We start from the raw sequence: 23054 nt of genomic DNA, 5'->3' as shown, positions 1-23054 counted from the left end.
AACGCTAGCGTAGATGGAAATATTTCGATTCTTTCATCTACAGACGATAACTGTTACTTATTCGACATTAAGTGACACCTTGGCACAATCTCAACGGAGGGCGTGGCCTCTGGTGGGGAATCCTACAGATTTCTTTGTTTGTCTTTTTTTTGTTTGTTTTTGTTTTCTTTTTTTACCTCTAATAACAATCCAATAATTTTGAGTTGGGTTAACCAACAGAAGCTTCCCACAATCCTGGTTAATCTTATTGGCTATGCTACTTATCATCTATTCTGTGTAAGGTAGTAAATAAATCAAATTGAGTAGCCTGACGTAATGCGGTTTTATTAAAAAAAGAAAAAAGAAAGGAACAAAAATTAAGCCTTATTAAGCTTCCATACTGAGACGAATACAATGGTTTTTTTAAATGTCTGGGAGTACAATTTGGTCTGAAGTCATGCGCATGACTTCAGTGTTGCCTAATAACAATAACAACGCTCTCGAGCTCTATGCGTGATTACCACGTAATAGAAATCTCGTGCTCATAATCTACTTGTTGCCAAGAGATTACAGATTATATTCTCTCGGTTGTTTACATCTTGCAACACCAGATGGAAGCATCGATCGAAATTTACCACTTCAAAGTCTTTACGAACTGGTTTAGTGCGCAGACATGGCTGGAACAAGGAGAATTTATCAGAATCTTATCCATGGTCTGTCGTTCTTGATTTTTTTTATTTGTCTATTAACTATTTCTTTTAAATAAATTCACAATAATCAGGATTAAATTGAGTCGACCTCTCTCACGGTGCTTCATTTTTTCCCAATAAAGCAGTTTTACTCAATTTTCCACTAGGATCTATGAATCAACGCGAATGATCATGAAGCCCCCCCACCCCCACCCACACACACACACACACGTACACACCACAGCCACCCTCATTAAATATCTCAGCCGTGTCCCTGTAAAAAATCAATATAAAAAATGGGAAATGGGAAATGTACCAAATTAAGTACAAAGAAAGTGTTACATTGCACACACGATCGAGGATTGATCAAACCACGATCTCCTCTACGAATATTCAACAAGACAAAAATCTTAAGGTCGTTATTTAAGAGCGAGGGGTGTCCCATCGTCTGATCAGAAAACAGACGTCTGCTTATCGGGATAAAATTTACAGGTCGTAAGGTCAACTCTTTTGTAAACGAACTAAATTTTTTTCTCCATGAGAAGTTAACGGACGGTGTGATTTTCACGAAATCAACAGCAGCTTAACTCGTGCGGCTTGCAAGGTAATTTAAGTTTCATTCTTTGTTTCGCATGACCGGTGCTAAGTGGCCGTTGTCTCCTAGCAGAGCGAATTTTTCTTCCTCCTCCACATAGCTAAAAATATAGCCGATTATCTGAAACTCTTAACCACCAAGATATGAGATAAATGGAAACGATCCGAAGCATCTGAGCCATTCACAAATTCGGCAAGAGACTTCCGTGATACTTGCATTACGCAACACGATACCCATCGGCGTGCAGCGTGACAAAAAAATTGACTTGCAAATTACTGGTTTGCTTTTGAATTCTTAAAAAAGAATAAATTTATTTGAAATGCACATTTGGTAACGAGTCCAATCGGAGAAGCGTCGTTTTTAGAAGGCCGTAGATCCAACTTTCCCTGCAGCTCCTTCCCTGTGTGACAGGTAGCTGGGTGCCGTAAGTTCCTGATCTTGAACCTTGCTCGGGAAGAGCGCGTGAGAAAGCTTAGAATCGGACTGCACGAAATATGGCGAGCACAACCGTGATTCATCAACCAGGACTTAGCTACCAAAAAGAGTATTCCGGCTCAGTTCAGTACATCGGTGGCTATGACGAAGGAGACGATGGAGACGTTTTTTCTCCTCAGAAAAAGGGAGCTGACAACGGGCAGCCAATTCCGATGGGCTTGGAGGTGTTTGAGAATGTCAGCAAGTTAGTTGCCCATCAAAATGTGACCGACGATGAAGGTAAAAAACAGTTTAATTGTTTCACGCCTCGTGCTCTGTCTTTTAACATACTGCACACCGAGAGGCTGTGGTTTCAATCAAAGAATCTACAAACCAATAAAAGCGACTGAATTATAAAAATCTTCCCTGATCACCGAGAAGTTCCCTCAGCAGGTTAGCTTACGACAGACAGTTGTTGTTTAGGTTTCAGTGAGTACATTGGGCGTTAATGTCGAGTTTCACGGCGGTTAACGCTCGATGTTGTGCTATCTAACGACATAAAGAATACAAATCAGAGCTAAAATTAGCTCGGACGACAGAAAATCAAATAAGTCCTTGTCCTGCTAGCAATTTAAACTGATTTTGTACGACGCGCTGGCGTGATACGAAAGTTCGAACAATTTTGGATGATCTACACGAACCAGTCGCCCGAGAATGAACATTCATGCAAAGCATTTCTTATCTGGGATCTGAGCGGACATGAATCACGCCTTTTAAAAGTGAAATGTTGCGGAAAGGCACCCACGCAAGCATTTTCACTTCCAAAAGAGCTTAAAATAGTTTGCAAGCAAAACGGACCACGAGAGAATTAGTCGCGCCGACTCGATAAGTTTATTTCAAACGGAAACATTCCTTCAATAAATGGAGACCTCACAAGTGACGCCGTACTGTTGCAAATCAATTTGTCATAGTTTCAAGAATCACATAATGTATTTATCGAACACAACTCTTTTTTTTTAATGATCTTCGAGGATTTCGTAAATCAGAGGTAAATACGAGATATAAACCGTAAGGTACGCATCCGTGACAAGACGGTAACAGTACACCCCGAAACACGAATTCTTTCTAACAAAGTGTCGATTAATTAGCTTCAAATTAAAAATGCTGATTTCGAGCGATAGCAATTTTCAAAATTTTAACATATTTGTTTTCATGGGATTCGCGTGAGTTGAACATTACAAATCTCAACTCCACTTAAGTTAAGAGATCAGAATATGTTTTAATCCAGAGGCAAACATAGCTTATTCTATCCGTTACTTTTGTATATTCCTGTTTGAAATTTACGGTGCTGCAAATAAACGAGCGTTTGGATTATGAGTTAACTGTTTGCGCTTGGATAGAATTCAGGAAGTTTACAAGACTTTTGTTTAGCTTTCGCTATTTAACTTTAGTCGTTTAGTTTTCCAGCCTCTTACAATACTTTTCATAAGAAAAAAGCTGTCTCATTCAAGGCCGTCTAAATATGCTAATATATATAAATTAGCTTTCCAACTCGCGTGAAGTTTAATAATAGAAAAGTACTGTCTGGACGTCAAAACACAGTTTACACTGTTGCTGTTTTTGTTGTTGCTGTTTTAAATTGTACGTTCTGATATCAGCTGTCCTCTGGGAAACTATATTGTTACAGAACTCGTATTTCTTTAGGACATATTTCAGACATATTGGTTGCATGAGGTAAGAGTGTTCAAATGAGTAATTTTCTTCTTATCTTCATCGACATGACAGATGTCAAATTCCCTGACATGTCACTTATCATCGGCTATGAGTATGTGGAAAACTTGTTATTAACATTTTGGTTCAGAATACATGTCTTATACAAAATAAAACATTATGTACAATTCACAGAATAAGACAGCTATAAGACAGAGGGGTCTGTCTTAAAGCTTTTAGAACTGACACAAATATTCACATCTTAATTTTGATAAGTTTCCTAAAGCCTCATAATCAACCAAACATCAGAGGTGGTTTTTTTAACCTTTCACTCTATTTGTTTTTTCCTTTTCAACTGTCATTGGGTCTAATATTGAAAACCAAATACAAAACACAAAAAACAGATCAAGAGACAAGTATAACTTTCTCTTCATACAATTGAAATATTCCATTCCTCACTTTTTAAGTGAAAGAACTAATACATAACCCATCACATAACAAGAGTTCTATGCCATTCAATCAAAGTGTATTTACTAAGCATTCATTATTACTTAAAACCTTATAAATAATTTGCTGTAAGGCACAGACTTAACTGTGGAAATATAACAGCAACTTTTCATTCCCATAGTAAGCTAAATATCTGTAGGATAAATTTTGTGTTTGATTTTTGAGTGGTCTCCATTGATTTCCTCACAGAAATGAAGATGGATTATCCTAACTCTACCCTACAACTGTTTCATAGGTGCATCTTTAAAACTATGCATTTTAACCTTACTCACTGTTTACACTGCATATCAATTTCAGCCTGGTGGGGTCGTATGGACTTTAGCATCAAAGACGGAGCTGGAAATCAGCTGTTTGATGTCAAAGAAAGTAAGTTTAGTGTATAAATGGGGTTAAGTTTCTAAAGAGACTACTGCATTGCATTGGGAGGGGGGGAGGGGGTGAACTAATTAATTTGTAATTTAATGAGTAATTTGGTTTTATCAAATTTATATCATTCAATTCATATCCTCAACTCAGTTGATGAAACCAAATTTTCTTGTAAGATCAACTGTGCCTGTGAACTGTAAATAGAGAGATGAATGTATCCATCATCTCACTGGTAGCTTCCTCTCTCCTCTTACATCAACTTAAACTGACAGAAGAATTGCTTCTGGCAGTTGTTTTCTTAGCATATTTTCTAATCTATTTTCAACTGTAGCTTAGTAGTTAGCATTCTTGTTCATAAGCAGTGTGATGTACCAAAATACAAAGTCAATATATGGGATTTCTGAGGGCAATTAAAAAAAAATTTGATTTCACTTTGGAATCTCAGAATGAAAAAAGTAGTAAAATTTTTCTGTTCTTGGAGAACACTTTCATCTCCTTCGAAGACTTCAATCAAGTTCAAGCTACTTCACATTTAGATTAAGATCCCTAGATTTCTTTTGCATTAGAGCTGATAAGAAGAAAGACAAAATCAACCATCAAATCCTTAACCCCAGTAAGTAATAAGCGAGTAATCTTTCTCCCAACAGTATCACCCATGAAGCAGACATTGAGCTCATGAGAATAAACAAAACAATTGTGAACTTAGAAAGTTCTTGATTGTTACAAAAATTATCCTCAAAAGTTCCATAAGAAATGTATATTAAAAAGTATGAAGAACCTGCATACTGATGTTAGAGATTTTAAAAACCTTGACAACAGGAAAGGCTCATGTTCTATTTTTTGTTTACAAGAGCATGCTGTGCTGCTTCTCATTTCGTTCACTGTCTGTCACCGAATACTAGATAGCAAGAGGTGTAAAATTGAGCTAGATTTCAGTATTAGGTAATCATTATTTGTGACAGAGCCTTACTTTATGGTTACTTTTAACCTTTCACAGTCAAAACACTCAATCCCTGGATTCAAGCATTCCTTGGCAATTCTAGACCTTACTACATGAAAGTCATCAACACTGCTACAAGCAGCTGGATAATGGAACTTGAGCATCCATTTAGCCTCAACAGTCCTGCCTTCTGCCCTTGGGTAGCCCCTTCGATGACTGTACGTATGCCTACTGGGGAGGTTCTAGGACACATCAAACACGCGTAAGTTTCCTGTGTTAACAGCATTACTTAAAACAAAATTAGCAAATCACATAGAAGGAAATTCGTAATGGTAATAGGAGCAAGTGGAGTCCAATTCCGTCTGTAACCATAAAAGTGATAAACAAAATCCAACAACCTTGAAGCAGGAGTCCAATTTGTTAATCACAAATACAATTAGACAAAATTGGACAACACAAAGAGCTGTTACCAATTAATCAAAACTTTGACAAAATTTGAGAAGAATTTACACATCCATTATGGGTTTTCATTTAAAAAAACAGATAACTCAGTGAAATACAGGACAACAGTGCACTCACATGACACATTCTGTCCACTTACACAAGCATGACATGTTAACTGTCTTATTACACTGTCCCATTACAAGCATGATGCCTACACTGTCCTATTGGTGCTCAAATCGCGATGGTGATAACCCATCGTGTTCAAGAATTTGATATAGTTTTGATTAATAACAATTTTATTGCAAGAAAAATTCACTGATTCCAATATCAAGATACCAATTGTTTGAGTTTATCTTTCTCTCGTTTACAGGTCTAGAGAAACTCTTGGCAGCTGTTTGGGACCCTCATATTATTTTGATGTTTACAACTATGAAGGAGATCTCATTTACAAGGTGCAAGGGCCTACATGCTACCCTTTTGAGTGCAAAAGAGATAACGTTGCTGTTTTTAAGGTGCAATTCATAATCTTCCTTCCTTTGTTTTTGTTTGTTTGTTTGTTTGTTTTTAAAATAATTCCTGTTAAATATTTAGCCACGATGCAGTTTCTTTTAAAAACTATCCATGCTATATTATAAAGCAGAGTGTATGTGCAAACAGTGGGTTTCAACAAAAAGTATTTTTTTCATTTAACCCTTGACACCCTAACATCAGTATGCATACTCTCCAAACTGTTCTCTATACATTTCCTAAGGTGCTAACAAGGAGAAAATGTTCCATAATCAAGAGCTTCTTTAGTTGGTGATAATTTCCTCAGTTTGTTCTTGTGATGGTCATGTGATTGTAAGGAGAAATTAAAAGCTATATGTAGTCACTCTTTTGGGTCAAATGGTTCAAAAGGGACAATTTTTTTAACAGCTTTAATTTGTTTTGTGAGTTTGTTTGAACTTACTGAATCAAAAAGTACATGTAATAAGGGATCTGTTTATTATTCAACTGTTAGATTTTGAGAGAAGGCCCCAAAACAGAATCAGAACACCAACAAATTGGAGAGATCACACACAACTGGCGAGGTTGCTGTGGAGGTATCTGCAGCTGTTGTATCACCGGAGAACCAGACTTTGTCAGCATCTCATGTAAGCCACTTACAGTACTGTGCTAAAGTAATGCAAACCAAAATTGCCAAATTTTATTTATTTTTCTTTCAAAGTTTATCCAACTTTTTCTGCAAAAAGTTGGTGGGAAGATTCCCACCTGCATTTTGCATCATTTTGTCCGAACAAAGAGCATTTTTAACTGGAATTTTTGTTACCAAATGAAAGTTTGAAATGTACTGTACTGTATAGAGTTCTTGTACTTATTTTAGCTGTATCAGCTTAAGAAGAACCAATACACTCTTTACCAACAAGTGTGCATTTAACCTCTCATGTACTGGTAAAATGTCAGGAAATTTGTACCCAATAACATCTTAATTCTAATCTTAGTGTTTTAACTCCCAAGATCTGATTGTTAATTCTCCCCTCTTGTTGCTACAAATCTCTTTGTAACTTAAAAACAAGAATTCAGTGTTAAATCAAGATAACAACTTGTACTTGACAAGTTTGAGTATTTTCAATACCTGTTTACTGGACAACATATGGATATAATGGGAAGAAGTTTCATGTCAACCACTTCTGGGAGTTTAAGGGTTTCATGCTGATAAAATGACACCACTCTCACCCATGACATTTACAGTGTTGATCTATTGGCCCAACACTTCTTGACAATTAAATTTAACATCATTCCACATTTCTCTCTTCTGATTTCAGTCATGTTGGCTATGTCTGCAGAAGATAAGGCCCTGTTTCTTGGATTGCTCTTTTTAGTGGTAAGTATTCACCGGTCCAAAAAGGACAAAATTGTGTAAGTCGCCCTATTTGATTTTTCTAAGCTAATTTTCTCAACATCCATTGAGGCTATAATGCTCTATTCAGTATCAACGATAAAATTAGACGACAAAAAGACCCTTCCCGTCCAGAAGGAACTGAGTAAATGACAAAAATTGAAAGGAGAACACCTCACCTTTCCCAGGGTCCCCAATGTCTCGATCTTCTTGCTTATATGTACCTCAGGAACCTGGGTAGGAATTGCTAGGTTGCCTCTCCTCCAAAATTTGGAATAAGGGTGGAGTGGGTAAAACGTGTCATCATAAACTCACATTTTTTTTCCTCTCTTCCATTAGATGCATTGTTATATGGAAGTGCAGTAAAAAACACAGCTAAGTCGACATTCGTGACACAACTGCACCGTAGAATTGAATCATCAATAGCTTTTATGGATTATTGTGTAATTAAGCCCAATGAGCATGTTTCGCTAACGGAACAAATAATTCAATGCTTATTTCAACTTTTTTATTTGTAGTTGCTAGTTTTATTTTACAACTCTCTGTGTTTTTTCCCTCCATTCGCTGTTTGAGTAGGACCATGTTCTTCTGACTTCCAGCATTAAAGCCTTTGTTATCAAATAATCACAAAATATATTAGTTTTCAATCTTCTCAGTAAGATTTTTCGCTGTTGATTCGTTTACAATGTCACTACTGTTACCGAGCCACTTAAACAGAATTAACCAATCGCATCATAGGAAACGAAAAATGATTCCAACTAAATTCAGTGAAACCAACCAGTGTTTAGGATCAAAGTAAGAGAAAGTGAAAAAAGAAATTAGATGGGATTCATCATAGTTTGTTTCTTGTGATGGGATCAGCCAATTGTGAACAGGTGACCTGGGCCGAGAGAGAGGTCAAGGTGTAACTCTGCTTCTCCCTTAAGGCTCATACATGTACGTTGTACATAACCATACGAGAGTTTCCACGTAGAATTTGAGAGTTCCCTCAGTTTGAGGAAAGAAAAAGGAAACTTACAGTAAGGATTACAAATATACCCCATATTTTAAGGTTCAAGGCGTCAATGACGATTCTTAGAGCTCAATTTTAAGTTTGAAAGGGATATTTTATTCAGGGTGTGTAGTGTAGCCGTCAAAAATATTCGTCCGGGGGTTTGACGGAATCGCGTGAAATATCAAGCATATTTCTGTGCAGCCGTACGCCATCCAACTCCTAAAACCATGAAAACTGAAGGAAATAACGCTTGGCACTTTTGCATTCAGCGAAAACGGTTTACTTAATGGTATCGCGTTATTTGCTTGTTTGACTATTTTCAACTTCATTTTGGAAGACAAGTTCTCTTAGCCCTTAAAAGTAGATTTTTCTCGAGATTTCTTCAAACTATGGACAATTGGTGACAGTTTTTAATGGTTTACCAACAATCGTTTTATATATCAGCATGTTTTTTCGTTTTTGTTTTTTTTAATATACATTTCCGTAGAGATGCTATATAGTTTACTTAACATGATATTCTTAGACACGTATACGCTATTTTTGTATATTGGACCAGGTCGTTCATTTTAAATACGGCCTTTTTTTTTATCATTCCTTTTCCGTGCCCGTAAGAAGATGAAGTTACGTAGGTTCAGTATGCGGGAGATGGTCCTGTAAATCATAAAGGGGATGTGCCGCTGACCCTTTGAGTCGTGCCGTAGACCTGTTTCAAGATGCGGGTAAAATTGCGACTCTGTTTTAGACAAAACGCAGGAAAAGAACGATGATGTGCCGTTCCAGATTACTGTCATCGAAAATTTTTTTATTCTTTCATTTGTACATTAGTTTCTCAGACATGTCTGAACGAGAATAATGGAAGATTTCAAGAAGAATTTACCCTTTCGAAACTAAAGGTAGCTAAACCCTTCGTTGAGAGATACAGAATGATTCTGATATCCTATTCTTTGGTCAAAAAGGCAGAAAGCATACGCTGTCAGGAGGCGTATCCCGCCATCTCCCGCATAACTCAGAACTTGGAACATCCAGCCGTGCTTCACCTTCCGTATCAACAACATTCGACACCTCTCAATTCTATTGAGCCCCCATTGTAAAGAATTCTTCGTACTGACTTGTGTTCTATTCATGCATTCGCTATAATCCTAATAAGGAGAATACGTGAAAAATATAACTACCTAAGTTGATAACTTTGTTAACATCGTGAAAGTTTTTTTCATAACTGGTCACATTGCAGTTAGGGAGAATTCCAACACTTACATCGGGCCCGAGTAACAAAGGAAAATTAGTAAAGCTGTTTGAAAAAGAAATTTCTTAAAAATATGAGAATTATAATGAACTACTATTGCCTTCGATCGAGCATGAAAATGGAGAGAAGGGCTGGAGAGAGTTTTCCCCAATACCTCGTTCCGGTTTTTGCTCGACCATTTTCATGATTTGCTTATAAGAGTGTTATGCTGTTTCCCTTGATCTACTAAATATATATATCAGGAACTTGTACCAAATCTTGCTTGCATCACATCATAATCGCTGTGCGTTTCCGTTTAGAAGTGTGAAAGGAAACATATTGAAGTGCAATGCTGAATAATTTGAGAGGCAGCTCCTAATTAGTTTTTAAATGAAAGTGAATTCTCATATCGCCTCAAGTTTTGATAGTTGTAATTTTTTTTAGTTTTTAGTCATCACGAATAGGAAATAGTTTGGGGGAAATAAAAATGTTATTATGAAAAGCAACGTCTGAGATTGTGGTGAATATTTTCAAGTGATTATTTATAGAAATCGAGTATAATACGCAGCTCTAGATATTACTTTTCGTTGTCTTAGTGCGTTCAAAGCGTATACGCTATCGAGAGGCTGTGTTTGATTTTAGACCATGGTAAGAGTGGACGGTGTGGGAGAGACAGGAGAAAGGCGAGGAGACTGGGTAATTTCTATTGCCCCACCCACTCCTCTCTCCCTCCTTTTGACCGCCGCTCACCCCCTTGGTACAATCTTTTTTCTCTTTCCAGCCTTTCCCTGCTGTTAAAAGTAAAATGGCACCCATTATTTTCACCAAGAAGATACTGAGCGCTGCAGGCCAACACAATCGCTGTCATTTTGACAGAAACATTGAAAATCATTTTGAGAGCTTGAAGTTTCTCCTGCACGAGACATACTCCATTGTTAGAAAGATACTATCAATTCACAATCTTTATGTGCAAGTAAAGCAAGCAAAAAACTTACGCGGTAAAATTACCAGGAACCGTTGCTAGTCAACCAGCTGGCGTTTTGAGGAATTCAGACAGGTTTCGATTTAAAGTAACGCCATAACCTGATCTTATTAAAGTTGTAAAAGATTATCTTCGCTGTCGCAGAGATGGCAATGACAGACTGCGAAAAGAAGGAATGAAACTAAATCCAAAGGTTTCAAGTGTCGAGTTTCCTTTCCGATCTCTATCCATTCTGCTACTTAAAAAAACATTGAAACTGATAGCCGTCTAGTCCAATGTAAAATCAAAGTTACATTGACAAATGCTTTAAAATATTCGTCAGCTTTTCGCATAAATATTCATTGCTATACGTTTCTGTGTTATGGATAAAAAAATCCTCCAGACTGACGTTACGAAAAAAGAGCAGAACTGTTCTAATAGAAGTTTCGAAAACGTTAATGATACAACAATGTTGGACTGAAAATTGATGAAATCAAATTTGTCAAAAACAAACTTCTTTGTCTAATGTCAACAATAAAAGCACAAATAAACTTGCACGAAAGTAAAATATTTCAACCCTCTGTTTCTGAATTGACCGACAATTGACTCAAGCTTTCAAAAAAAAAAAAAAACTCTTGTAATCCAATGTTGCTTTTTGAGAACCTCAGGTGAACGTTCCAAGTTGATATCAACCGACTCTTATAAAAATCTAAAAATTATCCATTAATATTTCACTGATATGAAAACTTCACTTTTTTTGTCGAACAGAATGAAATGGAAAAGTTAAAGTTTTCTTTTCTCAAAAGAGTTGTTGCAGTAATTTTAGGGCCGATACGATTCTAATTTGTTCATGTGCTGAGAAAATTAAATTTAGTATCAAAGACCAACATCGAGTTAATATCATCAGAGTGTGTTTTTGAGGCTTACAGCATAATATACAAACCTTCCGCTTCCAGGATATGAGGAAACAGATCAGTTCAGAAGTTATACACCAAATTACCATGACTAGGAAGTAAAGAAATACGGCGCCATCATTTTGAAGAATTGATCTTCAGATCTCTTGAATAGAAAGGTTGATACAGTGGAAGCAGACTTCATGAGTCCTGGGTCGCGCGTGACAAGCGGGAAATCCCGCGAAAATCCTGTCAGAAAAGAAAGAGATTGCACGAGCTGTCTGTTACGAGTGAACCACGAGATAGTCGTGGTTCACGGCTATCTCGTGCTCGTGCCGTGGTTCGCGGCTATCTCGTGCTACCTCGGCTATCTTACGCCTTCCGTTACCAAGAAATTTCTTATTTGCGCGTCCCGTATTTTTTCAGCTTACGAGATCTTCTGGTTGTAAAAAATAAAATATAAAATATTACATTTTGGGCTTCCTTATGATATCCGACTGTTTTTAACGTACACCTAACACGACTTGGAAACTGTAAAGTTTTAACGCGACATGGAAACTATTAAGTTTTTCAAGCATTTACAAGAGATTACAAATTTTGAGTCACAAACGGCTGCGTCAGCTGATACAAGTTCGTTTCATGATTTATAAGTGAAGACAAAACTGGGCTTTCGCCTGTATTCGCTTAATAGACGCTGTTTAAGGAATCCTCTCATCTTTTTAGTCGTGATTATTTATAATCATTTTCAACCCGTCCTGGTCCCGTGCTGTTACAGTAATTGACAGCGTACGAAACTCGTGACCCCATATACGAATAAAGTTTGCGTGTCTCATTACCGACCGCAGTGAATATGGGCGATTCAAAACTGTCGAATATTTACGTGATTCGTCTTGAATTTGGATGTAACCGCCTCAAGATTTACGAAAGGTAGAACCAGTCGTAATCTGGTAAGTAACTTTAACATACTCGTTTAAAATGAAAATGAAATGATTGAGGGATAAAAAATGGGATTTGTTACTCTGTATGTAATTGATATTAACAGCTTTAACCCTTTATTTAAGCTTTATTTAAATGCAACAATTTTGTAGCAAAGCTCTTAAAGCAGAGAGTTTGCGAGATATACATTCGTTGGTGATCTTTCTGCGTTGATGGTAGTTGGACCTGAGCAAAAAGGGCTAACTGAAAAGAAATTAATGGCAAACAGGAAATAGAACAACCTTGTTATTATGACGCTGGTAAAGCGGAAAAGATCAAATCTAAAGAAATAATACGATGTTTTTTAATTCAAAAAACAGCAGAATTTCTCAGAATTACATGGTTAAGGATTAAACCGTGACTAAAATTAGCTTAACTGGTAGAATAAGCTTACCAGCTGACGAGAAAACCTTTTTTCCCCGAAATTGATGTCACTAGAAATGGACGCGATAACAGTTGGGCTGATTTGATACTTGTGTATTACTCTAAAACTATTGATGTGGATCGCTGTGGAATATTTGTGTTCGAAAACCCTCCCAATGACAATTACACTGGCTGAATCGCTGAGTTGAATAATGATGCATTTTAAGATCTGGGTTCTCAGTTGATGTTCTCTTGGTTTCTCTATAAGACTACAAGGTCTTTGAGGATTTTCAGCTCAACCAAAGTAAAACACAAACCTGGTATTAAACTTTACTCATTTCGCGTTGTTTGTTTAAATGCAGGGTCCCAATGGGTGATGACTTTCCGTTAAGATTAAAGGAAGACTTTTCACCGCTAAATTTCTTTAGGACTAACGGTTAAAATTTCTCAATTTATACGCCTAGCAGCTAATTTTGTTTGCCGTTTTACAACTAAATGTTAAACCCCTTTGAGACCTTCTGAATATTTTGCTTTTCTGCAATCTTTGTGAAACCAAGATTTTTTATTTTCAAGAATATAACTCAGTATAAGCGTAGGCCCGTACAAGTCTTGTGATCGGCAAAATGTTAAAATAAAGTAAAAAATAGCCCATCGAATCGATCTGGCCCTGCTTGTTCGAAGGTAGGATAATACTATCCTCTGGATAAAACTCTATCCGGTGGATAACGCAGTATGTTTTACAATCATTTATCCGCTGGATAGCGATTTATCTGTTGGATAGCGTTATCCGTCCTTTATACAAATGGGCCCTGATTACTTCCGTCATACATGACCTGACTATTCAAGGAGCGTGTGATCTCCATCGTGTGATGGCTGATAGTGGCGAATTAAACCCGAATCAACAACCATCATGTACACAAATCTCGAGCGAACAATTTGATTGTTATAGAATAAATCTCTCTTTTGTTAAAAACTTAACAACAAACCAGGCCTGAGCCAGACGAGTGGCGAAGCCTATCAGAAAGCAGAATTTGGAATAGAACACAAAGTATGTTTCATGTTCCCCGTGCATCGCTCGTTGTAAGGAGTAAGCCTTAACCACTTAACTCCAAGGAATGATTAGCATGTAACTTCTCCCTATAATATCCATACATTATCCAACAAAGAGGTAATGAGAATACTCAAACTTATCAGGTAGAAGTTATTATCATGAACTATAAACACCAAATTCTCATAATAAATTACAAGGAAATGTGTACCAGTTAGAAGGGAGAATTTTAAAACAATCAAATCTTGGGAACTAAAAGGTTAATAAAAAATTAAAACGAAACTAAGTCGGGAAATTCCCTTTGTAGTGTGACGTCCCTGTCCTTGCAACGTCACGGCGTTTTATTAACATATTAAATCAGGGAGCATTCGGCACAAATCTGCCAAAAAACTGGCTTGGATAAGAAAAAAACTGAAAAGAATCTTGAAACCTGAAAGTGTATTTGTCATCAAAACATCAGACGTTGCAAAACAATCAGACTCCTTCGATCATGAACGATAAACAAACGATAAAAAAACATTGAAAGGAGTATGGCTGAAAGAATTGCCTTGGGCCGGACACTGATGTACACGCGTTGGCAAACCAAGAGAATAGTTCCAGAACTGTAGACGGTTCATTATCGCTCGAGGAAACTGATTATGTAACAAAACTGACATCACCGACATCAGTTTATCCTTCTCCGAATTAATGGTGTAATTTTACACGCGGAAATATCCACAAGCATAAGGAAAAGATCATTGTCAGTAACTACAGGAGCAACTGCGCTCTTACCCCTCCCCCCCAACCCAACATTAACCTTAATTCGGGGAAAGTAGTTTAAATGAGTGTCTTTATTCTCCGGCTGCGTCTGCCAAGGAACAGAAATCAAAGTTTAGTCTCGAATATCTTGGGATGCACATACCTTCCACCCTCACCCTTAGGAAAACAAAGGTCATTCAGTTCTCAAGATACATAGCGGCTAGGTACTGCTTATAATCGCTAGGAGGAGGACCATTCTCGGGAAATAAAACCTGATCACCTCAGTGGTTTGATCAGTTTATGGCTGATGTATAAACACCATCATCGAAAGTAATAATCACATTTTCAAGCTGGAAAATCGTACATCGTACAAAGGTAATAGTATTGCAATTACAATAATTATTTAGAATAGTGGGGAAGAAATGAGTCAATATCCTGCCAACAAATTTTGACCGTGTAACAACCGCTGATTGAAGTCTTACCTCTAAGTTAAAATTCGATACTTTAGAAAATTTTTCTATGAGTGTATATATAAGATATCCAAATTCATATTTCGCAGATTTATCGCAGACTTCGTCGAAACGTTTCCGCCAGACCAACACATAGCAAATCCACAAATTGAAAAGGTTTCTGACATAACTATAGGTATATAGGCTATCTTCCCGTTAACTGATCGTCAAGTTCCAGAATTATTGTTAAATTTTTTTCTTTTGTTAAATTCTTTACTATTTGCTTGCATCAGGCGGAAATACTCTGAAAGTGATTTCCGCGCACAAAGTGTTACTAACACTAATTTGAGGTCACCGCGAATTTTGAGATGATGTTTAATTCGTAGAATCTCTGTAAGAGTTTCTGTTTTTTACCATGAATAATGTCTGAACATTTTCATTGAGGAAGAAGAAAATTTTCGGCCAATTTTAATGGCATTTCCCGATTCGCCTAGGTATTTTATATCAGGCCAAACTGATTTAACCAAGTTGTATTTTCAATTGTTTGTTACAGTACACCAGCCACAAACTGCTTGATCGAAGGTCTCAGCGAATTACTTGAGCTAGAATTGCAAGGATGTTGTAATTACCTAAAAGAAAATCACGTCGCTCCTTACCACGGTCGACAATCGATAAGTCCACTGCTTCAAAATTGATTTTAAAAAGTCGGATTACCTAATCGGGAATTGAGAGCAAATTACCGGAAATAAGGAAAAAAACCGCGTTTGGTTTATTTCTGCTCAAACTGCGTTGATAATTATGCACAGATCTAGTATGGCCCACGCATACACTTCGCCCTTGGCCATACATCTGCATGGTAAAAATCGGTCCGTAACTTGTAGTACGGACCTAGAACTCGGTCAGTAAGAGGTATAAAAGAAAGAGAAAGTAAAATATTTGACGACTGCTTCTCTATAATTTCAATCTGTGGCACAGATTGAAATTACGGAGAATACGGTATCACAGAACAGTTTTTTTCTTTGGATTTGCCGCAAGTTTTCAAACCTTGTTTGAGATATCAAGGATAAATTGTGAAAGAAATGACCTGAGAGGAAATGGCAATAGAGAGCGTGAGTTGAAACTGTGAATGGTTCGAGTTGCCGAAGATAAAATGTCATTGAATGCGGTGTTGAGGAAATCTATGGAAAAAATCGATTTGGGCTCGAGTTAGCGTAAGGCTCGATGGATCGAGACTTTTCAAACGAAGCACCCGAAGAGCATTCTTGTTTAACCAGAAACAGATTGATAATATCATTGAATTGCCGTAATCACACTGAAAATAGTAAAAAAGAAATCCGCGGTTACAATGTTCATATGAGAACTACTCATCGCCTACGCTTCAGATCGTTATGATCCGGGCGATTTTCATAACTTTATGGTCTAACACCTTCTCAATGAAAAAAATTAAAGGCTTGTTTGAGCTTCTTTGATAGAGCCCGAGTTTATTTCCCGTGTAAGAGAAATTCTCTATAACTTGTATAAATCGGAGAGAGGCCTGGGCTAGTCATTAGTCCCACACGGTATCAGCAGGTGTTGTCAAAAAAGACAATGAGAAAGCCACTGATACGACGCGAGTACTCCTGCGTGTAAACTAAATATATTGTAAAGTCCAACTGAATTACTAGAAAAGGAGAGAAGTGGCAGAGGAAAAAAAAGGTATATTTTAGAATCTACGAGCGGATGAGGGTGATAAAAATCGATTTTTCAGCGAGGAAAAACCAGGGTTATCGAGGTAATAATGAATTTTCACTGTCGTTAATTTTGATGTGAATTGATCCCGCATATATCAACAGAATTTTCAAGAGACGTCGTAGATTTACGATAAATCTATGAGATTAAACACAAAAAGGTTTTTGATGTGATCCAAATTTTTCAGAAGACTAGCAAATTAGCATGGGTAAGATTTCTTTTATCAAACGTTTCCCCAGATGTTGAATAATATTTGAAACTAGATCCTGTGGAAGCGTGTTTACATATGGCCAAAGCCCACCGATTAAAACCACCGGGTAGAGAAATATCCAAAAATATATATATATAAATACATATGTTAAATGCATCAGGATAACATTTTCGATCACACAAGATTGAAAAAAAAAATTATATCTGGCGGATAAGAAATATATAGCAAGACTAGGATACTTCGAGGATCGACGGAAATTTACATTTTGCGCAGACGATGGCCACTGATAAATTCAAACAAGAAAGGTAATTTTGTTTTACATCATTTGGTTTTGATCAATTCTTCAACAAAGAAAGTTTCTATTTTTTTAATGATTTCTCGCTATTTTTACCGCCAGATTCGTTTAGTAAGCTGTACAATCATTCAAACCAAGAGTTTAGTCTTGGGAAATTAAAATTAGATCATTTGCACTCATATTTACCAACATTGGTGCCTCTAGAAGACCGGAAATCGAAAAAAGGCCAACTTCACAATCGTTGCATTTGTGATGCTGGTAATATGAGTTCGCACCTTTTTATAAGACAAGTCTTATAAGAAAAGTTTTATAAGAAAACCTGCAAGTTCTACTGTTTGTTTTTTAAACAAATCAATTTTCTATTACGTATATTACGTCATCCGGATGATGCAAACAGGTTTTCCATGATTCATTCATTTTCGGCTTTTATTCGATCTCAACATCTTCCCCAAAAAATAAATCCTTGATGTAAGTCGCTAGGAATTGCTTCCGCAGTGGAGAGAATATTGCTATAAATCCCTAACACTACAGCATTAAACAAACTTTGCCTTAGGCAGTTTAGAAACGGGACAATCCCCACATCTGTCACCATGACGACAAGCCGACGAGCCAAGCCGGCTCGTAACGATGTACACCTTGACTCTATGCTCCTCCCCAGCCCCTTTCACTCAGCTTCACAGCATGTACTGCACCGTCATTGATAGCCTGCTCGCTTACAGGTTGTTACTTTTAGCTTTCGAAACCCATGAATACTGATTTCCCCTTCCGTGATCCCCACAACCCTTCCCCCCCCCCACACACAAACACAATCCTCCACCTCCTCCCCGGGCAATTACGACTTTACGACTGGTCTCTAATTAGAGATTACAACTTTTCAAATCTACAAGAAATAACTTTCGAAAAGGTTTTTTATCCTATTCACGTCACATGGTATTAGATAATACATAGAAAAACAATATGATTGAAGTATTCCAACCGAATCGAGCCGGCCGACATTTTAACACCTTTTGTTGTAAATATATTTTCCAGCTTAAGCAAGCGTCGCTTTACTATACGAAGCTTTAGGACTTTTGAACCTCAATGCAATTTTCAAAGTGCAACTCCAGCATGGTTGGACGCAATGAACAGGAGCACACAAATTTAGTAAGTTTTGCAACTCCTCCTATGTTTAAGCAACCTGTTACTTTAGGAGACTTGTTCTTTATGCTGTCAACAAAACTAACACTCTTTTCCGTTTGTTCCCTTGAAAACGGTGTAAGATAAGTACAGTTCAGAAACACCTTGAAAAGAGCTTGTCCCTTTAAAAATTTTCGAAAAAGATCAATCTTGATATGCCGATTCCAATTCAATAATGAAAAATTAAGGTCACCGAGCTCGTTCTTGAGTTACAGGAGCATACCACTAAAAATTACGAGTTTTCGACGAAACTACATTGTTCCTATGGTAGCCTTATGACTCAAAAGAGGTTCTCAACGGGTTGAGAAATAATTGACCATATTTTGAAACCATTTTCAATAAAACTAACAAATACGAGTGAAAGCTACTATCAGTCGAGGAAAACGAGTTAAACTGTTTCAAGCCACTTTAACTGAACAACACAATACAAATTCAATTCGCCATTCATAAGAGAAAGGACGTTTACAGCACAAAATTAGTAATTTTACAAAACTTATTAAAAACAGTATTGTAATAGATGGCAAGGGAGCCTCCAGAAACCACGGGGCTTATGCGAGGGAGGCATTCAAGCTTGAAAAAAAAAAGAAAAGAAAAAGAAAAAAAACATACGTCTATGCAAGTGGAAAGCCAAACCACCAATCTTAAAAGTCCGTATATCAATCGAGCACTGATTGCATGATTTTAATCGGAGTCGATACTTGTGTTTGAGAACAGAAGAAACCCGTATTTAGTGGAAGCCCTTGCGTACCTTGTTAGTATACGCCTATAACAATGTGTCCACTTAGTGCAGGTTATAATTTAAGCAGTTCTAACGAGCCGGAGTATTCGGTCTTTTCAGCCTTCACATTTGTAATATGCTACTTACCTAAATCAGTATTTCTGAGCTCTGCACAGTCTGTGAGGGCGGAAGGCTATGAAGCTGGTAGTTTCGTTTTCGTATGTTTAAGTCCGAAAATGACCCCAAAATATCTAAGATTCAAAACCCGTGGCTTCTTTCTCTGCGTTTATTGAGGCCAAATTTGTAGCTCACCCCCCTCCGGTGTAGGGATGGGCTATGAAGTGAGACATATTTTTTTTTTCCTATTTCTTCAATCAGATATGTACAGTCTCCTTTCTTTCAGGCGCAGTCTCTACCCCGCGTCATAGCAATCAATGTTGGTGGATACTATTTTGAGACTAAGTTGTCTACATTGACCAAGGATAAAGATTCTATGTTAGCCGCCATGTTCAGCGGCCGGCATGAACTGGACACGGACAGTGAAGGGAGATATTTTATCGACCGGGATGGAACGTACTTCAGAGAAATCCTGAATTATCTTCGAGACAGTACGCAGCTGCCAAACGCTGACAGAGCTCTCGAGGTATGAACTTTACAGTCATCTTGAGCCTTCAGGCAAGGAAGATATATATTTCTTAAGGTTTCGACTGACGACAGTCGTTTCCAGTTTTATAAGTATTTTTCTGGAATTATAAGAGCATAGAGACCTTTTTTACATGCTTCCAATTCTTATCATTAATATTATTATTATTATTATTATTATCATTAAAGCCATGACAATGTCGAATCTCTTATGGTGTATTCCCATTCAGGTAAAAAAGGGTAACGTCCTCCACATTTCACCATAACTGAAGGCAAACGGAATTGAAGTGTTGAAAATTCAGCGTGCTTCTTAAAGGCTAAATGAGTATTTCATTATTGCAGGTTTACAAAGAAGCGCAATTCTACCAAATACAAGGCCTGATTGACACTCTAGATCGTTTCTCAAACGTCTTTGCACATAAACTAGAAGAGGCAAAGAAATCTAAGCTGGGAAGCGATTTTGAAAAGTGGCAACAACAGATCATCACTTGCGCACAAAACAAGAGCCTTCAAAACTTGACGTCAACAAGCAAAGTGAGCCTGCTGTCGCAAGAGGATCATCAAAAGGTCATGGAATGCGGAGACTGCATTGGTCCGCATGCGCACAATCTGGTAGTATCCAAACCTGCTACACAAGGAGTTGTTCATCACCAGGAGACATTTGAGTACGTACAACGACGGTTCAGGGAAACTGACCTTGTTGTTTGTATTCTATCGAACGCAGATATGAAAATGTTCATAAGCATCACCGAGGCCGACTTGAAAAATAATGGCTACTGCGTTAGCTTTCGTGAGGAAAAAATCCGCTGCAAGAATGTCAAGCTGCATTATGGGATAGGGAAAGAGGAGTGTCGATTCAACGTCACGGAACACGTGGTCGAGTTTGAATGGTAAATAGGCTACCTTGACTAGCGTTCACGAGCCCCGTGGGGGGTGGGGGTGGGGGATGTTCCCCATTTTATGTTCTTCCCCCTCCCCCATATCAAGAAGTTCCTACCCCCGTACGCATTCCCAGGCTCCTCCTATCCTTTATTGTTTTGAGCTCCTATTCTCCAGTCCCCCTCCACCTAGGGGTAGTCTATAGAAAAGGCGTCGTTTGTGCGTGTTTTAAACAAGCACGACGGAAACGCGAAAGGCGTGACAACCTCATGCACGACTTGTTCCTCGCGCTCGACTCGCATTAACTTTCGCTCGCCTGATACGCAAAAAAAGAAATATAGCTTGTTCCACAGAATTCTTTGTGGTGTGAGACTGAAAAATTGATTGCTTTATTTAAATACGTTTACTGGAATTCCCCTCTAAGACCTTAATGGAGGCGTGTCAGGAGACTATGGATGTTTAAGTGAAGCAAGCGAATAAATCAAGATAACGTTGAAATTTAGGTGTCGTGGTTTCCCAGACACCTAAGAGCGTCCGAAACGATGCTAGCGAAGAACGCTCACTTTACTCATTTAACACAATGGAATCACTTCTGCATGTACTTTTCAGCCACAAAATTCTTTGATTGATCAAGCTATGCTAAATTTTCATGACCAATCTAGGTACATAAAGTTTTACGTAAGTTTTTGCGCTTCTGTTTTTAAGACAACCTAAAGAAAATCCTCAAGAAAAAAGCGGGTTGTTAAAGTCAAATTTAATTTACAGGGAAAAAATCAGAGTTATAGCAGTTAATACATTTCCATTTTGGTCACTAGAAATGTTCTCTACGGTTAACTTTTTTTACTACTCAGAATTCGTCAATTTTTACACCTATCGGCTTTTTAGTTTGGACGTTTTAAAGCGATCGGTTAACCATAATGAGCCTCTCATTGATAGCCGCACTTGGCAAAATCAAGATTTCCAAAAAACTATTCCGACTGTTTCCCTTTATATAGATTGTCGAAATTAGTAGTTTTGACAATTTTAAGGTTGAAAATGCTGCTCACCTGTTAACCTTTCCTCACAAATCTGAACAAATAAAAATTAAAGAGGTACAGTATTCAGCGATAGATGTCTTATCGATAATACGCATGACACTCGAAGTGTTTCCAGAGGGAAGTCGCCATGAATATTGATGATAGAAACTGACTGAACAAAGGTGAATAAAAGGCTTTTACAGAACCAAATATCTGAGCCGATTGTTTATATACAACACACCTTGATACCATCTTCAGTGCTTAGCCCTTAACGCCCTAACATCATTATGAATATTCTCCATACTGTTCTCTGTACAAATCCTGTGGTGCTGAAAAGGAGAATTTGTTTAATACTAAAGAGCTTTTTTAGCTGGTGATCATTTCTTTTAAATCTCGTGACCTTAATGTGTGATACAGTAGTGATATTGTGAGGAGAAATTGGATGCTAATCACTGAGGAATATCTTAGAGATTAAACGACTAATATCAGTTAGCTTTATTGACGGTTGAAAATAAAAAAATGGAATATTTTTAAACTGTTAAGTATAAAGATTTTAAGCCTTTCTGATGGTTGAGGACCAGCTGACTTCATTTAAGCGTTCTGTTAAGGTGAGATCATATCTTAACCTGTGTTACGACACATTTAGACTCAAAAATACAATGCAATGTAATATTTTATTGATGTTTCCCAACAGGGGTTTGTGACACTTGTTTTGCAAATTTCAGCCAAAAGCCCACAGAAAAAAAATAATACCAGTGTATAGTATCATACGAAAGAATCTTACAGAAAAAATACACGGAACTGCACCAGCACTAATAATTATTATTTACTCGCTTACGTTGCTTGCGGTTTTGTGAGCGTTAGAGCGAGGCCACAAGTGGCTTGGGTCTGGAAGTAATATTTACCTTTCAACGCTCACAGCTTCATAACTCTTTGCTCAGCGCACACAAAACTGTCAGTTACGCAAGCTATGATAAAAAGAAACTGATACGAGAGGTCTTTCTTGGTTAAGCGTTTGAATCAGTTGACGGTTGAAGATTCTCAGGTGTCACGAGCGTCTGCTGTTCTCATAACGCGATATCAAAACAGAGCGAATGAAATCATCGACTTTTTGAGTCTGAGCAGGCATACAGGTTAAACGTTAATTAAGGAAGTGAATGTTTTGATAGTGATCATATTTAAGGTGCAAGCGATAAAAAATAAAACTCAGATACTTCAATAAG

At 37.5% G+C, this 23054-nt stretch overlaps 2 protein-coding genes across 9 annotated transcripts; both read left to right on the top strand.

The window, feature by feature from the left end:
- The first annotated feature begins 949 nt into the window (after positions 1 to 949).
- LOC113677305 (uncharacterized) lies at positions 950 to 10245 on the top strand. The gene is made up of 7 exons (XM_027194101.2): positions 950 to 1977; positions 4192 to 4260; positions 5258 to 5462; positions 6015 to 6156; positions 6645 to 6777; positions 7450 to 7508; positions 7863 to 10245. The coding sequence occupies exons 1-7, from the start codon at positions 1758 to 1760 to the stop codon at positions 7887 to 7889; spliced, it is 855 nt and encodes a 284-aa protein (XP_027049902.2). The 5' UTR covers positions 950 to 1757; the 3' UTR covers positions 7890 to 10245.
- A 2158-nt stretch (positions 10246 to 12403) lies between these two features.
- On the top strand, positions 12404 to 22041 carry LOC113677319 (BTB/POZ domain-containing protein KCTD7). 8 transcript variants are annotated; one of them, XM_089210118.1, is made up of 4 exons: positions 12412 to 12540; positions 18430 to 18543; positions 19698 to 19937; positions 20279 to 22041. In XM_089210118.1, the coding sequence occupies exons 2-4, from the start codon at positions 18481 to 18483 to the stop codon at positions 20828 to 20830; spliced, it is 855 nt and encodes a 284-aa protein (XP_089066244.1). In that variant the 5' UTR covers positions 12412 to 12540; positions 18430 to 18480; the 3' UTR covers positions 20831 to 22041. The 8 variants fall into 8 exon arrangements, with proteins under 8 accessions (XP_027049923.2, XP_089066244.1, XP_027049920.2 ...); XM_027194119.2 differs by having other exon boundaries at positions 19683 to 19937; XM_089210119.1 differs by lacking the exon at positions 12412 to 12540 and adding an exon at positions 14909 to 15092 and having other exon boundaries at positions 19683 to 19937.
- Positions 22042 to 23054: the final 1013 nt, after the last annotated feature.

Source organism: Pocillopora damicornis, chromosome 6, assembly GCF_964200805.1.
Source record: "Pocillopora damicornis chromosome 6, jaPocDami1.2, whole genome shotgun sequence".
In the NCBI taxonomy this organism is placed as follows: Eukaryota; Metazoa; Cnidaria; class Anthozoa; order Scleractinia; family Pocilloporidae; genus Pocillopora; species Pocillopora damicornis.
The sequence above is the reverse complement of the archived record's forward strand: the minus strand, read 5'-3'. Positions and strand labels throughout refer to the sequence as shown.

Coding starts and splice junctions, on each gene's coding strand:
- LOC113677319 (XM_027194119.2), top strand. CDS start 18,481: ATGCAATTTTCAAAGTGCAACTCCAGCATGGTTGGACGCAATGAACAG. Junction 18,544..19,682: donor AACAGGAGCACACAAATTTA/GTAAGTTTTGCA, acceptor AGATATGTACAG/TCTCCTTTCTTTCAGGCGCA. Junction 19,938..20,278: donor ACGCTGACAGAGCTCTCGAG/GTATGAACTTTA, acceptor TCATTATTGCAG/GTTTACAAAGAAGCGCAATT.
- LOC113677305 (XM_027194101.2), top strand. CDS start 1,758: ATGGCGAGCACAACCGTGATTCATCAACCAGGACTTAGCTACCAAAAA. Junction 1,978..4,191: donor AAATGTGACCGACGATGAAG/GTAAAAAACAGT, acceptor TATCAATTTCAG/CCTGGTGGGGTCGTATGGAC. Junction 6,157..6,644: donor ATAACGTTGCTGTTTTTAAG/GTGCAATTCATA, acceptor TTCAACTGTTAG/ATTTTGAGAGAAGGCCCCAA.